General features: G+C 46.9%; 1 protein-coding gene across 3 annotated transcripts; it reads right to left on the bottom strand.

The window, feature by feature from the left end:
- Nucleotides 1-12021: 12021 nt before the first annotated feature.
- LOC143584286 (uncharacterized) lies at nt 12022-14755 on the bottom strand. Of its 3 annotated transcripts, none has more exons than XM_077066371.1 (3): nt 13315-14755; nt 12471-13192; nt 12022-12392 (listed from the first exon to the last, which is right to left on the bottom strand). In XM_077066371.1, exons 1-3 carry the CDS (start codon nt 14689-14691, stop codon nt 12260-12262), a joined length of 2232 nt encoding a protein of 743 aa, XP_076922486.1. In that variant the 5' UTR covers nt 14692-14755; the 3' UTR covers nt 12022-12259. The 3 variants fall into 3 exon arrangements, with proteins under 3 accessions (XP_076922486.1, XP_076922487.1, XP_076922488.1); XM_077066372.1 differs by having other exon boundaries at nt 12268-12387; nt 12465-13192; nt 13315-14754; XM_077066373.1 differs by having other exon boundaries at nt 12296-12392; nt 12467-13192; nt 13315-14754.
- Nucleotides 14756-15262: the final 507 nt, after the last annotated feature.

The following is a 15262-nucleotide window of genomic DNA, read 5'->3' as shown; positions in this document are numbered from 1 at the left end:
AATTCCCGAGTTTCCTGCTTGGTCTTTGGGTATGATGCGGGTAGGTCTGTAACCTCCTCGCAAGTCAGGAGCATTGAGTCTTAGTTGTGCGGATTCTCCCTGTGGTTCTGGTAGTTTTTGAACATAGTGATCAATTATGTTTAAACCACCAATTCCATCTTGGAGCCTCAAACAACGTAGTACTCGATGTTCCCGCAATGCGGGGATATTACTTCCGTTTTCACAAGCATTGCCCAGAAGATCCTTCCTGGTTTCAATTCTCAGCGGGTGCTAGGTATGTGAAGGGTTTTGCCTTTACACTGTACCTGCGTCCGTCTTACGGTTACTTTACTTCCAAGGTATTCCTGGCGTCCATTCCCTGCGGGTGCTAGGTATGTGAAGGGTTTTGCCTTTACACTGTACCCGCACCCGTCTTATGGTTACTTGGTTGCCAAATATTTTGGCTTCAATTCCCTGCGGGTGTTAGGTATGTGAAGGGTTTTACCTTTACACTGTACCCACACCCGGCTTATGGTTACTTGTTTGCCAAGGTAAGGGATATTTTCCCGCTTACTTTTTTGAACCTTAGTCTTCAAATTTTTAAATTTTGAAATTTGAAGAGTTGGATGGATAACAACCCAATACCTCAAACGTCGTGCGACGGTTTCTTCTGACTGTGTCAGGACGTGCCAGAAGTTATGGCGACATGACATTATGTGGTCATTCCAGTTGCTTTTTCAGGCGCGTGGGCACGGGATTTCGGGCGCGTAGCCGCGAAATCTCTGGCACACGTCCTTTTTGACAGCTGTTGCCAGTTTGCTTTTGCCACGCGTCATAGTTTCATTGCACCTTTGATTTCTCTCTCTTCCGTATTAAATTCATCGCATTAATTGCGATTGCTATATAAAGGGGGAGAAGGTTATTTGCAATTCACACTTTCCACTTTCATCTCTTCTCCAGTAATTTCCGGCGAATTTCTCTTTTTCAGTAAAGCATTGATCTGAAATCTCTTCTTTCTTCCACCATGTCTTCTCACGATGCTGATGATCAGAAGACTGCTGGCGAATGCCAGTGTTATCTTCCTGTCGAGCTGTACCAGTATATCGTCAGGAAGTTCATGCTCGAGTCTCTCGAGCCTGAGTTTCCTGAGCCCCACCATACTGTGTACGATGCCCCTAGTGGCAAGATCGGGGTTTATGCTGCATTCTTTGTCTACGGGAACCTTAGGTTTCCGTTGACAAAGTTTGTGTACCGTGTCCTAGAGAGGCACGGTGTGCACCTGACAGAGGTGCACCCCATGGCCATTGCCAAGGTCCGGCACTTTGAGTGGGTGTGCCGGATACTGGGCCTTGAGCCCCTTGTTGACCGCCTATTGACCTTCTATACTTGGAGGTGCATCCAAGGGTGGTACACTCTTACAACCCGTATCAAGGGTTTAAAGATTTGTACCACCGAGCGGAGTCTTCGCTCATGGAGAAGAGAGTTCTTCTTTATATCCGCTCGAGCCATCCCCATTGCCATGAAGTTCAAGAATGGCCAGCCGCTTCCGAACCTTCCCGCCATCAACTACGAGGAGGCGGAATGGTTCGCGAAGATATCCCGGGTCCAGTCCCCGGTTTTCCGTTTTCCGGAGTCGGCGATGGTGATGCTGGGGATGAGCCGGGTGTGGAAGGCGGCGAATGCGGATAAGGTTCCGATCGTCCTTGAATATGGTTCGAACTCTACCCCTTATGGTATGTCTTGTTTCTTTTTTGCTGACTACGATTTTTTCTAACTCTTGTTGATTTCAGAGGGTAACGATCTTCAGTCGCTCCTGAATCCGCGGGAGGAAGATGGTCCTGCGCGGATGGGTACTCGTGCTCTGGACGAGAACGAGTTGCCCATCTTAGAGCAGACTGCGGGTCGGTTCGTGGAGGTTTACCCGCCAGGCCAAGAGATCCTGAGCCACCGACGGCCAGGTAAGCCTATCTTCTACCCTGAACCTCTCAATGCTGTGCCTGCTGCTGGAGTTCATGACATTTCTTCTTCTGAGGAATCCGCAGAAGGTCCTCCACTGGTGCGGAAGAAAAAGGCTGCCGTCGGGAAAGGCAAGGAGAAAGTGGCCTCTACGGCCGACCCGGTAGTCCTATCTGACTCGGAGTCAGATAATGCAGAGGTGGCGGGGAAGCCCGGTGGTGAGGAGACCACCGCTCCGGAGGCTGCAGGTGTTACCTCCGGGGAGGCAGCGACGACGACGGTTACCGGTGTCAAGAGGCCGGCTCCATCGGGTTCGCCCCCGCTCGTCCGTGCGTTCAAGCTCAAGAAACCCCGTAAGTACCCCCATAATTCTTGTCTAGATTTGTTGTTTCAAATAAATTTAACACTTTTGCTTGTGCAGGTGTGGATGTTGACGCATTCCAGGGTGGAGTTGGAGTAAGTATTCCCCCGCCAATGACGGTAGGCTCGGTCAGCCTTCCCGAGGCGTCGACCCAGGCGTCTACGCTTGCTTCCGCTGGTTCCAGCCTTCCTGAGGCTGTTCCAGCTGAGAAGGTGTCTCCGCCGGCCGTGAGTGCAATTTTTACAGCATCTTTCACGGAGCCGGCGGTTACTGTTGCTGAGGAGACGGCGCCAACAATGGCTACCACGGCGGCTGCCACTATACCTGCGCCACCGGCACCGACGGCCGGACCATCAGGTACGCGCCGGGCTTCCCGCCGATCTACGCCACCTTCCCGTCTGCCTGACCTGTTGGATGGATTTCCTTTAGGTTCAGGTGATGGGTTTGGCGGCTATCGGCCTGTTATTGACCCTACAGGTACGTAGGGTTCTTTTTTCTTTGTATATTTTTGTCATCTTTTCCTAACTGCCTTTGTTTCTTTTGCAGTGTCGGATTCCAATGAAGTGTATGTTCCAAGATGGAACATACGCCGAGGAACAACCCTTCGCACCCCTGTGGAGTGCGTGGACTGGGCTCGCCACGCTGCTCCTCATGGTGCGTTGGGGGAAGCCATGGCTAGCTACCAAGAGGGTAGGCTAACCAATGAGCTTCGGGTTCTCCAGGCCCGAACGCAGCCCCGCGTCGAGCTGCTTTGTCGTGAAAACGACAAGTTAAAAGCAGCTCGCGCCAAAGATGTATCTGAAGCGCGGGCTCTTCGGGAGGAGAACCGGCAGTTGGCCACTGCCGCAGCCGAGAAGGAGAGGGCAATCAAGGCCCTCGAGGTTGAAGTCCAGGCGCGACTCGAGGCCCGCTCCAAGGCTGCCCAAGCTGTGAATGAACAGCTTCGGCTGGCCAAGGAGACTGCGCGAAACTCAACTGAGAGGGCTGCCAAGGCTGAAGCTGTTGCTGAGCCACTTCGCGAAGAGAATGAGCAGCTTAAATGCAAATTAAAGGCTCTTCAGCATGCTCATGACGCCTTGGCAATGGAAGATGCCAAGAAGCTGCAGGAGATCCTTGACCAGAGGGGGATGCTTGATCGTACTGAAAGGAAACTCAAAAGCGTCGAAGAAGCTGCCGCCAAGGAAGTTCAACTTGCCAACCTTGATAAAAGCGGAGCCGAACGTGCTTACAAAGAAAGTCAAGCTACCCTCCAATGGCTGCTTCGAGAAGCGTTGCCTGAGGTATCTTTATCTTTTTCTTTACGCTTTCCGCTCGTAATTAGAAAATGTTCTAACTTGTAATATTCTTTTGTAGGTTGTGCGTCGGGTCCTTTCAGAGACCTCTTACGACGATGCAATGAGCGCAGCCCTCAACGCTTCTCATGAGGATGGGCAGAAGACTGGCTTCCTGCTTGGTCTAGGGTTTGCTGAGAGAGGCTTTCCGCCCTCCAACTTCCCTTTATTCAATGTTAATACTGAAGCTGCTTATGACCAAGCTGTGAATCAGTACGCTGCCTTCCCGCATCCAGTGGTGGAGAAGGTGAATGAAGCTGCTGCTGCTGATGATGGGCTAAGCATCCTTAAGGCTTTCCTTGGGCAGCCGCGCTCTGACGGTGCTGGTCCAAGCGGAGGTGGCCCTGAAGCCTGATCCTGAAGATCCCTTCCCACTACTAGGATAGACAGCCTTGTATAGATTTCTTTTAGGCGGGTAGTTACCCAGCCATTCTTGTAATTGATTGTGAAATATTAATCTCTTTGCGTATAAGATTGTTATTTCCTTGGGTTCTTTGCTTTATAAACTTATGACTTGCATACTTAGTTTAAATTAGCAATTTCCCAAGTGTTTAGAATAAGAACCTTTGAACGTGGTTGATGATGGGTTAAAGTTTCGCCTCCTCCTTTGTGATTGTGCGGGTAAAACCGTCACTTGCACTTGGTAGGATGGCTAATCTTTACCCTCTATCTGACCTGCGTGTAGGTTTTCCTTTTCGAAATTTGTAAGGCATTAAGTTAAACCTTCGAACGTGGTTGATAATGGACTAAAGTTTTCGCTTCCTCTTTCGTGATTGTGCGGGTGTAACCGTCACTTGCACTTAGTAGGATGGCTTTAACTTTAGACCTATATCTGACCTGCGTGTAGGTTTTTCTTATCCTTTTTTAAGTGTTCATAAGTTAACCTTTTAACGTGGTAGACGGTAAGTTAAGTTTGGCTTCCTTGTTCGTGATTGTGCGGGTAAGACCGTCACTTGCACTTACAAGGATGGCTAAACTTTACCTACATCTGACCTGCGTGTAGGTTTTCCTTAGAACTTTTTAACATTTTGGCGTTGTGTTTATGCGGGTATTGCCGCCTTCCACACGCAACTACTTCTTCCCGTAAGGGAAGTTCATAGGTTACAAGCTATTAATACATCATGAAAGGAGAATCATTTCCATTAGAAGTGGCTCTAGGCCTTTTCTTTACAAGTTGGAATTGATCTACATATAACATTTGCGTAATTGAGCTCCATTCCATGTTCTAGGGATGGGAGTGCCATCGAGCCTTTCGAGCCGGTACGCGCCCTTTCCCAGAACTTCTTTGATAATGTATGGCCCTTCCCAAATCGGGGCCAACTTTCCTGGGCGTTGTTGGTTCGAAGCCTCGTTGTTACGCAGTATGTAGTCTCCTTCCTTGAAGTTGCAGAGTTTTACCCGCGTGTTGTAGTATTTTTGCATTTGTCGTTTGTAGTTTTCTTCACGCACGGCGGCTAAGTCTCTGCGCTCTTCGGTTAGCATAAGGTCTAACCGTCTTTCCGCATCATTGTCTTCTGGTTGGATTAAGACCCTTGGTGAGGGTAAACCGATTTCGACTGGGATCATGGCTTCAGTGCCATAAGTGAGACTGAACGGGGTTTCTCCCGTACTGGTCTTCTTCAGCGTTCTGTTTGCCCAAAGGACGTGCGGAAGCTCGTCCACCCAACCGGATCTATGTTCCAAGAGTCTTCTCTTTATGCCTTCGACGATGCTCTTATTTGCTCTTTCCACCTCACCGTTACCTTGCGGGTGTGCCACTGAGGTAAAGGTGTGGGTGATTTGAAGTTCTTTCAGCCACTGCTGTAGCTTCTTGTCAGCAAAGTTGGTGCCATTGTCGCTTACCAAATTCTGTGGAAGTCCAAAACGACAAATAATAAATTCCCAAATAAATTTTTTGATATGCTTTGCGGTTGTTTGGGCTAAAGGTTTCGCTTCTATCCATTTGGTGAAGTAGTCAATGGCTACCACTAGGAACTGAACATTCCCAGCTGCTGTTGGAAATGGGCCTGTCACGTCAATGGCCCACTTCTGAAATGGCCACGAGGAAGTGACAGGAACAAGTTCATTTTTCGGGCGATGCGTGTTGGGTGCGTAAAGCTGGCAAGATCTGCATTTTCTGATGTATGCCAACGCGTCCATATGCATCCCCGGCCAGAAGTATCCCGCGTTGTTTAGCTTGGCTACCACAGCGCGGGGGCCTGCGTGTACTCCACAGATGCCTTCGTGAACCTCCCTTAGGAGGTAGTCAGCATCTTGGTTGTCCACGCATCTTAACAATGGGCCAAGAAAGTTACGTCTGTAAAGGGTGTCATTGACCAGCTGATAATTCAGTGCTTTACAGCGTAGTTTTCTTGCCTGTGACTTCGACTCTGGTAACGTTCCTGCTTCAAGGTATTTTATTATTGGGGTCATCCATGTTTCTGTACCGGTTTGGATGACACAAATTTCCTTGTGCGGGACTGATGGTGTTTCGAGGAGTTCCACGCGGATGTCCTTTCCCAAGTGGGTGAAGGCCAGTGATGCAAGCTTGCTTAACGCATCCGCAGATTTGTTTTCGCTGCGCTTAACGTGTATCACTTTACAATCATTAAAATCGCGCATGATGGCTTTGGCTTGGGCAAGGTACAGGGCCATTGTGTCGTTCACAGCCGTGTACGTCCCGTTTATTTGGTTTGCCACTAGCATGGAATCTACGTGGGCTTCCAAATTTTTTACACCCATCTTTCGCGCAATCCTCAATCCGGCCAGGAATGCTTCATATTCAGCTTCGTTATTCGTACTTGGAAAATCCAGCCGAATAGCATAAGTATATTCCTGGCCTGCTGGATTTGTTAATTTTAACCCTGCGCCTGAACCCTCGTTACTAGCTGCTCCATCAGTGTAGAGTCGCCAGACTTCATCGATTTCGTGTGCTGGGGAGGGTTGAACCTCCTCCTGGCACTCTTTCTCCCGTGAAGCGGGGACTTCTGCAATAAAATCAGCCAGGACCTGACCTTTAATGGCTGGTCTCGGCTTGTATTGAATCGCATATTCTCCCAATTCAATTGCCCATTTGGCTAGACGTCCCGATAACTCGGGTTTGCCTAGAACATTTGAGAGTTTGAAGTTGGTGAGAATAGTGATTGGGTGACCCTGGAAATATCGTCTCAACCTGCGTGAAGCGTGTATAAGTGCCAAGACCAGTTTTTCCAGGGTAGAGTACCGGGTTTCCGCGTCTGCCAGCACGCGGCTAACATAATAGATTGGCATCTGGATGCCTTTTCGTTCTACAAGCAGGACTGCCCCGGTTGCTCTATCTGTTGCGGAGAGGTATAGGATTAACTCCTCCCCCGCTTGTGGTGCTGTGAGTGTTGGGAGTTCGATCAGGCGTGATCGAATCTCCTGAAAAGCTGCTTCCGCTTCTGGTGTCCAGCGGAAGTGCGTTTTCTTTAAACAATTTCTTAGCGTTGACACAAAAGGGAACGACCTATCCGCATGGTTTGCCAAAAAGCGGTTAAGCGCGACTAGTCGTCCATTAAGTGTTTGAGCCTGTTTTATGGTGGTAGGTGATTCCATTTTGACAATGGCTTCGACCTTTTCAGGGTTCGCTCTGAAGCCATCTTTAGTAATAATGACTCCTAAGAACTTCCCTTCTTCCACCCCAAATGAACACTTGCTCGGGTTGAGCTTCATGTTTATCTTTCTGAGCGTGTTGAAAGTTTCCTCAATGTCTTTCAACATCGCCTCTGGCTCGGGGCTTTTGATGACCAAATCATCCATATAGACTTCCAAGTTTCTCCCAATTTGGGCGTGAAACTCTTTGTCCATTAGTCGTTGGTACGTGGACCCCGCGTTCTTAAGTCCGAACGGCATCATTTTATAACAAAATGTGCCATCGGGCGTCCGAAAGGCGGTTTTGTCCTGGTCATCTACAGCCATGTGGATTTGATGGTACCCCTTATACGCATCCAAGAAGCATTTAAGGCGAAATGGTGCCACCGAATCCACCTTGAGATCAATTTCTGGCAACGGATAACAATCTTTGGGGCATGCTTTATTCAAATCTTTGAAATCTATGCACATGCGCCATTGTTTGTTATTCTTCGGTACCATTACGGGATTTGCAACCCATGTTTGATATTTGCTGACGCGCACGATGCCCGCATCAAGGAGTTCCTTGACTTGGGTTCTGCACGCGTTGGTTTGCTCGGGCCCCATTACTCTGCGCTTTTGTACGATCGGCGTAACGGCCGGATCGCATTTGAGCTTATGCTCTGCCTTTCCCCGGGGTACACCAGTCATGTCGGCTGGTGTCCACGCGAAGATGTCTGCGTTTCGCTGCAGTAAGCGCTTGAGTAAGGTGCGTGTTGGATCAACAATTGTCGGGCCAATGGTAACGGCCTGATCGGGATATTTCCCATTGAATGCCCACTGTTCAGGTTCAGTGATGGTTTGTTTGGCCATCTTCGGTTTGGGTTTAGAGGAGACAGATGCGATGCATACCTGGGGAATGCCCGTGATCATCGCTACGCCTTCAGTTGTTGGCCATCCCATCATGCCGTGGACTGAGGATACCACGGCGTTGAATCTTGCCATCCCGTCTCTCCCGAATAGGATGTCATACGTATGATGTGGTTTTTTCATCACAACAAAATCCACATCCTCCGTGCGTGAATAATTCCCATCGGTGAGAGTGACGGGGAAAGATAGGATGCCCAAGGGAGTGTTCATGCTGCCGTCAAACCCTTCCATTGAAGCGTAGACCGTCTCCAGGCGTTCCTTGTCTTCATCATCGAGCTTGTCGAAGAACTGCCTGTACATCACTGTCGACGATGCGCCATTGTCAACGAGGGTGCGGGAGGTGATGTAGTGCCCCAGCTGGCTTTTAATGATAATGGGGCCTTCTTTGTTTGGGCCTCCCGGCACTCGCGGGAAGCGCACTTCTGCTTCCTTCCATGCGCATGGTTCGGTCATCGGTCTCTTTCTTCCTCTGACCTTACCATGGACCATGTTGATGCTGATGTCGACGGGCTTTCGTCCGTTACCCCTGTACCTGTTGTCGTTCCTTCCTCCCTTCTTGATAGATGCCACGAGGTGTGCGAGCCTCCCATCTTTGACGAATGTCTCGACGATGTCCCTCAAGGATGTGCACTCCTCAGTGCTATGGCCCTTTGTCCCATGGAAGTCACAAGACTTGCTCTGATCCGCATTGGGTTTCTGTCGGATCGCTGGGGCTTTTGGCCATGGCAGTTTTTCCGTGGCAAATATCTCCGTGACGCTCTTGGTGAGTGGCGTCCAACGGTTTTTCCGGTTCGAAGGGTGCGTGTTGTCCCTTCCGCCAACCAGAGGGCGAGAGCTTGAGGGGGTGTCAAAGTTTATCCTTGACTGCCAAATACCTTGCCGCCTCTTTTTGTTTAGCCGGGCGGTTCTCACATTGTTCTCCCTTGTCCTCTGTGTGTAGAGGTTTGTATTCTGGGGGAGATCTCTTCCCAGCTGTTTCTCCGTTTCGGCGAAGCGCTTGGCTGCCGTCATTATGGCATCCCATGTGGATGGCATGCCGTCTTTACCCGTCAGAGTGCGGATAAGTTCTGGGTACTCAGCGCCCTGAATGAAAGCGGCGCGAACGAGGTCTTCGCTGATGTTGCCCAGACTCAGCTTCTTGGAGTTGAAGCGGGTGATGAAGTCCAGTAAGGATTCATCCTCTTCTCTCACACAGTTGAGGATCGTCCACTGCTCCTCAGTGTGCTTCCTCTGTTGACTAAACTGTTGACTGAACTTGTTCTGGAAGTCTGCCCAGTCATAAATGTGGTGGACCGGTAAACGGTCGAACCATGCCCTGGCTGCTCCTACCAGAGTCATCTGGAACATGTAGCACCACGTGGGTTCCGTCCAGTTACTGACGGTTGCCCCCGCAATGAACCTGTTCAGATGGTCATCTGGGTCGGATAGACCATCGTATGTGCCAATGTTGGACATTTGTTTGGCACTCCTCGGGGCGATTGCTTCTGCAATGTCCCTTGCAAATTTTGACCTTCCTGCGTTTGTGGCAGTAGGTCTAAAGGCCTTGGAGAAGTCACGCGAGCTTTTTTCCGTGACTGGTTGGAATGCTTCCCCAAAATTCCTTTTTGGCTGGGGATCCGTTTCCTTACGCTTCCCTTTCGCCTTATGGCGAGGGTTCGCGTCGGTGTCGGAGTCTTCCCTCTCGTCGTCCGAGTGCTCGTACTCACTACTCATGTTGAGGTGCTGGCGAGTACTACCGAATTCCTCAGCTTGTTGGACTGAACGCAAGCGTTCGTCCAACTCAGCCTGAAATTCTCGTTGGCGTGACTCGGCCCATGCCTTCACTTGATCAAGTGTTTGGCGAGGGGCTCGAGTTCGTTTTTCCAGCTGGGTATCAGTAAATCCCAGTGGAATATTTACTCCACTTGCCCCTACATGAGTGACTGGGGTAGTGTTCGTAAAATGTACTTCACTTGCCCCAGCTTGGGTGGCTGGGGTAGTGTTTGTAAACATTGTGTTGCCGGTGTTTACCCCAGTGGCTGGGGTTGTGGTTACCGGAATTTCTCTAGTCATCTTGGAAGTTTTGAAAAACTGGAGAAAGATGTAGTTCTAGCTTTATGCACGGATGGCGCCAATGAAGAAACACTAAGTGACCCCGGGCAGATTATAGGTAATCTGGGGGCTAAGTAATGTTTCCCACGAAGGTTAGGCCCAGCAGAGTAAGTTGTACTTCAGGGAACCTGCAAAACAGACACCGTAAGCTCGTCACTGAGAAGGGGGGGGTTCCTCCTTGTGACCACCCTCCGGCGTGAGAATCAGTCTATATTGCTCTTTGAATATAAAAGTATATGAATACTATTAGAGCAGTTATCAAGTAAGTTATACGAGATAGTAGATGATGAAATGATAATACCATTTGCTGTCTTTTATAGCCGAAGGTAGGTTTCCCAGGGGTTTAGCCGGCCCAACACGCTACCAACTGTAACCTATGCACGTGCCCTACCTGTGAGTGGTGGATAGGTAGCGGCTGACACAGAGCAGGCGTGCCGTGCACTCTTCGTCTTCTACCAACTGCAGGCTAGGCACGTGGTCTGGCAGGAGTTGGTGGGCAGGCGGCGGCTATTGGTCACAGTGCTGTGGCATGCTGTCTGCCACGCTGCTGTCAGTGAGCTGTCGCATTCCTGGTCAGATCTTTTGTCTTTACCTCGTCAGGTATCACGCAAAAGATCCTCCATCATACGGACTGGCCCATTTTGGCGGGAGTTTTCCCCCTCCCGCCTTTGCTCATTCTTTCAGGTGACACTGAATATTTGTAAGTGTTAAGCCTTATGCGTGTAGCTATGCTGTGCGGGTAGCCTTCCCTGATGGCTTGTATCCGCAACTGCGGGAACAGGCGGGTTACTTTACCATTGGGAGGCTTTTCCCTGCGTATGCAGCTTGCATACTGCGCGTAGGCTTCTCTGAGCATGGTGGGTCCTGCGGGAGTAGATGGTCTTTGCGCAGACATCCCTGTTCAAGGTGAGTCATGCGGGACCAACTGAGCCCTGCTGGGACCTACCTCTTCACGTACACACCGTTAAGTTATTATATTATATTATAAACGTTAATAAGACCATATCAAATCAGAACTCAAATTAATAGCATTCAGGAATATGTGTTCGTGTTACCCCATATCGTAAAGAGAGGGAACGTCGTCGTCGGTTTAATGTAATTATTGAAATTTAAGTTAGCATTAGATTTTCTTTAATCATCAACTGATCAGAAGACAAATATAAAAAGACATGTTTGTCCTTCACACTTGTGTTAGATTTAGTTGCACCGAAGGCTTTAAGAATGAATTGAAGGATTATCAAATTACTTTTTCTGCCCAATTGTGAAAAGTCGTTTCTACCCTCGTCCTTTAATTGTGAAATTACCATGGCTACCATCACTTGTATCATGGGTAGGTTCAACTATACATCAAACCCATATGCTTTTCGAATGAATGGCCCGAATAAGCGCTTGGCGGAGCTATTATGATGTCTACTAGATGTGTTCTTTAGCGTCTCATGAATGAATGTGTCTTCCTAGAAAAATAAGACTCCAAAGGAAATGATTCTTTATTCAATTGTAAATTACTTGTATTTACAACCTGGTCCCGGTATTTCCTGAATAATTGGCTATGATACGGTATTTACCGAATACTTGGCTATAAAACAGATACTGTACCGGTACAAAACCAGGCATTTTCGGTACCAGTACCAAGGTTTTAGGTAATTCAGGAACAGTATCAGTATAGCGCATAACTCATCCCTAGGCCAAACCAGCTAAATTGAACCAGTTTGGCCATTCCAGGCAAACCAACAAAATCAACCAGTTTGGCCAGCGTTTTCAAAAACCGTGCTTAGTGGTTAGGCCTGCAACTTTAGTGAAAACCGACCTAACCGGATCACTGGTTCAAGTCATTAGCTTTAGTACCTTAAGTTGACCTTTTTTACTGGTGTTAAAACCACTCTTAAAATAAAACCATTTTCTAACAAGCATATTAGAGAGAAAAGTACTGATCTAAAGCAAGAGAATGAGATTTGTAGTAAATATATTCCAAATTTCACTGCATTCCTCTTGAGAACATAAGTTATATTGAAGTCTATAATATCCTTTTGTTTTCTAAATATTATCCTTCTTTTTCTTTTTCATTCATAACACCAAAGCTACTGTACATCTGAACCGGAGCCGAGTATAGCCCATCACCAGCACCTAACCCTGGTTTGCTTCCTATCCCTTCAACACCACCACCCTTCTCTTTTCTGTCAAATTAGCAAACAAAATCACATTGTTATTATTATTATTATATACAAATCAATAATATTAATTATGACACTTACTTGGCCCAAACACTGTCATTAGACGGCTGAAACGGATGATTAAAACCAGACCCATTAGGAATCCCATAAACCAACTCTTTATCCTTGTGAGTAGTTGAAGCCGACCCATACGAACTTCTCAAAGCCCATGAATCATCACTAGTAGTAACTTTTTTAGGTGAACACCAATTTGAATTCCTGCTAACTAACCCAAGAACATCTGGACAAAGAGTAGTATTCCACATCTGCCATCCCTTATCGCTAACACCACCATGATCTTCCTGGGGCAAATTAGTCATTTCACGAGTTCTTGGAGAAACAAGCTTTTCATCAAAACTACCAACATCTGTTAAAAAGCCAAGATCTATCGGGAAATTGTCGAGTGAGTCTGAAACAGGCCCGATTAAGGATACGGGGTCGGCAACAAAACATGGGTCTTCATATATCTCGGGCTCTCGGTGCACATGTTCAGTTGAAAACTGATGATTCGTATTTGTACTAATAGTAGAATCCGTAAATAGAGGAGGAAAAGGTATCCTGTATGAAACGGGATTATCAAATCCTTGAGTCACAAGGTAACCAGAAGATTGTATTGAATTCTGAGACTCAGTTTGTGGACTTTCATTTGGATTTGGTCTGCTTATGACATTTGTTATTGGAGATGAAACGGGAGGTGATGAACGGGTGAATAACTGGTGCCATGATCTTTTGGGTGGCGGGCACGGCTGGGACTCAAAAACTACCTACACAATACATCACGTGTCATAAAAGAATGTTTACAATAGTATCAAACATAATCAAATAAACCGTTACAAACATACAAAAAAACTGTTTTATGTCAAATGGGTCAAAATATAACACTTACTGGTCGAATCGGGGTTTGACCATCTGCATGTGCATTTGATTTCATATGTGCACGTTCAGGATGAACAAAATCTCTCTTATTGGAATGATCCACAAAAGGACTAGATTTAAGTTCTCTTGTGTTGTTAACATTAGCTTTTGCATTTACATCATTCCCGAAAAAGCCACCTGTAATTGTTTTAGAAGACTGGAAAAAGTTACCCCTCATACAATCCAAGTATCGTGCACCAACACTTCCCTTATTATAATTATTTGTCACAACAACTTTAGGTTTATGATGTTCACGGAAATCAGCATCGCCTTTTAACTTCCTTTCGGTTTCTTTACCTGCTCGTTTTTCAAGCTCATTTGCATCAGAGTTGCTTTTACTTGACCCGATATCTTTCTCTTTCTTTCTCTCTTGTCGTTTTCTTTCAACCTCGATTTTATCATTTCTGTCGCGAGTCGAAGCTTTAGCTTTCTTATCAGTTTCGTCTCTTAGTTTTCTACGTTCTTCAACTAAACGTGCAACCTCTTCTCTTTGTTTTCGTTCCTCTTCTTCTAATTGCTCTCTTTCTAATCTAGCTTGTCTTTTTTCTTCTGCCTTTCTTCGGGCTTTCTCGCTTCTAGTTTCATTACAAGTTAATCCGTTCTCAGCCTTTTTGGCTAAACCATTAATATCCTTATTGCTTGAACCATCATCTTCAGAAAAGCTAATTCTAAAAAGTTTTCTAAAAGGCCACATAAAACCCAAGAAAATAGCGGCTAAACTCTTGAAAACAAAAACGAAAAGAAACGAAAAGAAGTGATCATTTCCACTATTAAACAGCCCACCGTTGTTCTGCTTCAAGTAACTAGACTTCCCAGAAAACGACCCGTTTACCCAATACCCACCATTCTCGAGCCAATCTTGACCACATATCCAATTATTATCAGACCAAACTTTCCCAACCATATCTTTCAAAACCCCCGACTGCTCTAACCCAGGAGACACACACGGATCAAAAAGCGGCCTTTTCGACGAATGCCCACAGTAGCAACACATGAACTTCGCACCAGCCGGGTTCTGATCCCGATACGGAGTCTTACAATTCCTGCACCGCCTCGTTGCAGTCTTCCTGAGCTTCAGCATTTCAATAGCTTCAAGCCTCTTCTTCTCCTTAAGTCTCGCATTCCTCCGGGCACGCCAAGATGACAGCTGAGGCATCAAAATCTCATACCAGAAAAGAGTAGCCAACAGCACTAGAACACACGCAAGACGCGGAGACGTAATCTCAAACCGAAACGTGGGAGGTAGGAATTGCGACAACAACCAGAGACCAAGCAGAGGAATTACTAACCATGGCAGCATGGTAGCAACCTTTCTAGACCACTTCTGAATGACACACAGTATACACATTATCCTTCCACAAACTCGCTATCTCGAGCGCTTAGGGTTTCGTCTCGCAATCACAAACCCTAATTCCACCAATTTCCCCCCAATTTCCAAAACCCTAGAAAACATAAGGAACCGTCACATGACGTCATTTCCACCGAATAATAAAAATAATAATAATAGCATCGGTTGAATTAGGGTTTTGGTAGCTTAAAGACCTCAGATTCAAAACGATTACAATAAACGAGTATAGAAATAGAAGAATAAGATGTAATAATAATAAGAAGAAGAAAAGAATAAATAGTGAGAGATTAAAATCAAGAGTCAATTACCGGAAATCAAAACGACGTCGTCCGGTCAGATGTCGCCTCTTTAAGCTGTGACGGTGATGATGAAGAAGATGGTTTTTTGATTACATGTATAAATATTAGTGTGACTGGTATATATAGTAAGGTGGTTGGCCGGTTAAATATTAACGTTATTGGACCGGTGGTTGGACCGGGTAGAGAGAGGGTATGCTAGTTTGATAAATGTTGACTAAATCTAAAAGGTTGCATCTTTTCCTATTTAAGTTAAACCTCTTGCTACGAAATCA

The sequence above is a fragment of the Bidens hawaiensis genome, unplaced genomic scaffold, assembly GCF_021521415.1.
Source record: "Bidens hawaiensis isolate Kalapana, Puna unplaced genomic scaffold, B.hawaiensis_p1.1 tig00032903_1, whole genome shotgun sequence".
Taxonomy (NCBI): Eukaryota; Viridiplantae; Streptophyta; class Magnoliopsida; order Asterales; family Asteraceae; genus Bidens; species Bidens hawaiensis.
The sequence above is the reverse complement of the archived record's forward strand: the minus strand, read 5'-3'. Positions and strand labels throughout refer to the sequence as shown.

Bases quoted from the DNA above. Each gene is read 5' to 3' on its own strand.
- LOC143584286 (XM_077066371.1), bottom strand. From the start codon at position 14,691: ATGTGTATACTGTGTGTCATTCAGAAGTGGTCTAGAAAGGTTGCTACC. The intron at 13,193-13,314 runs GTAAGTGTTATA...TGTATTGTGTAG, and splicing joins GTCAAACCCCGATTCGACCA to GTAGTTTTTGAGTCCCAGCC. The intron at 12,393-12,470 runs GTAAGTGTCATA...CTAATTTGACAG, and splicing joins AATGACAGTGTTTGGGCCAA to AAAAGAGAAGGGTGGTGGTG.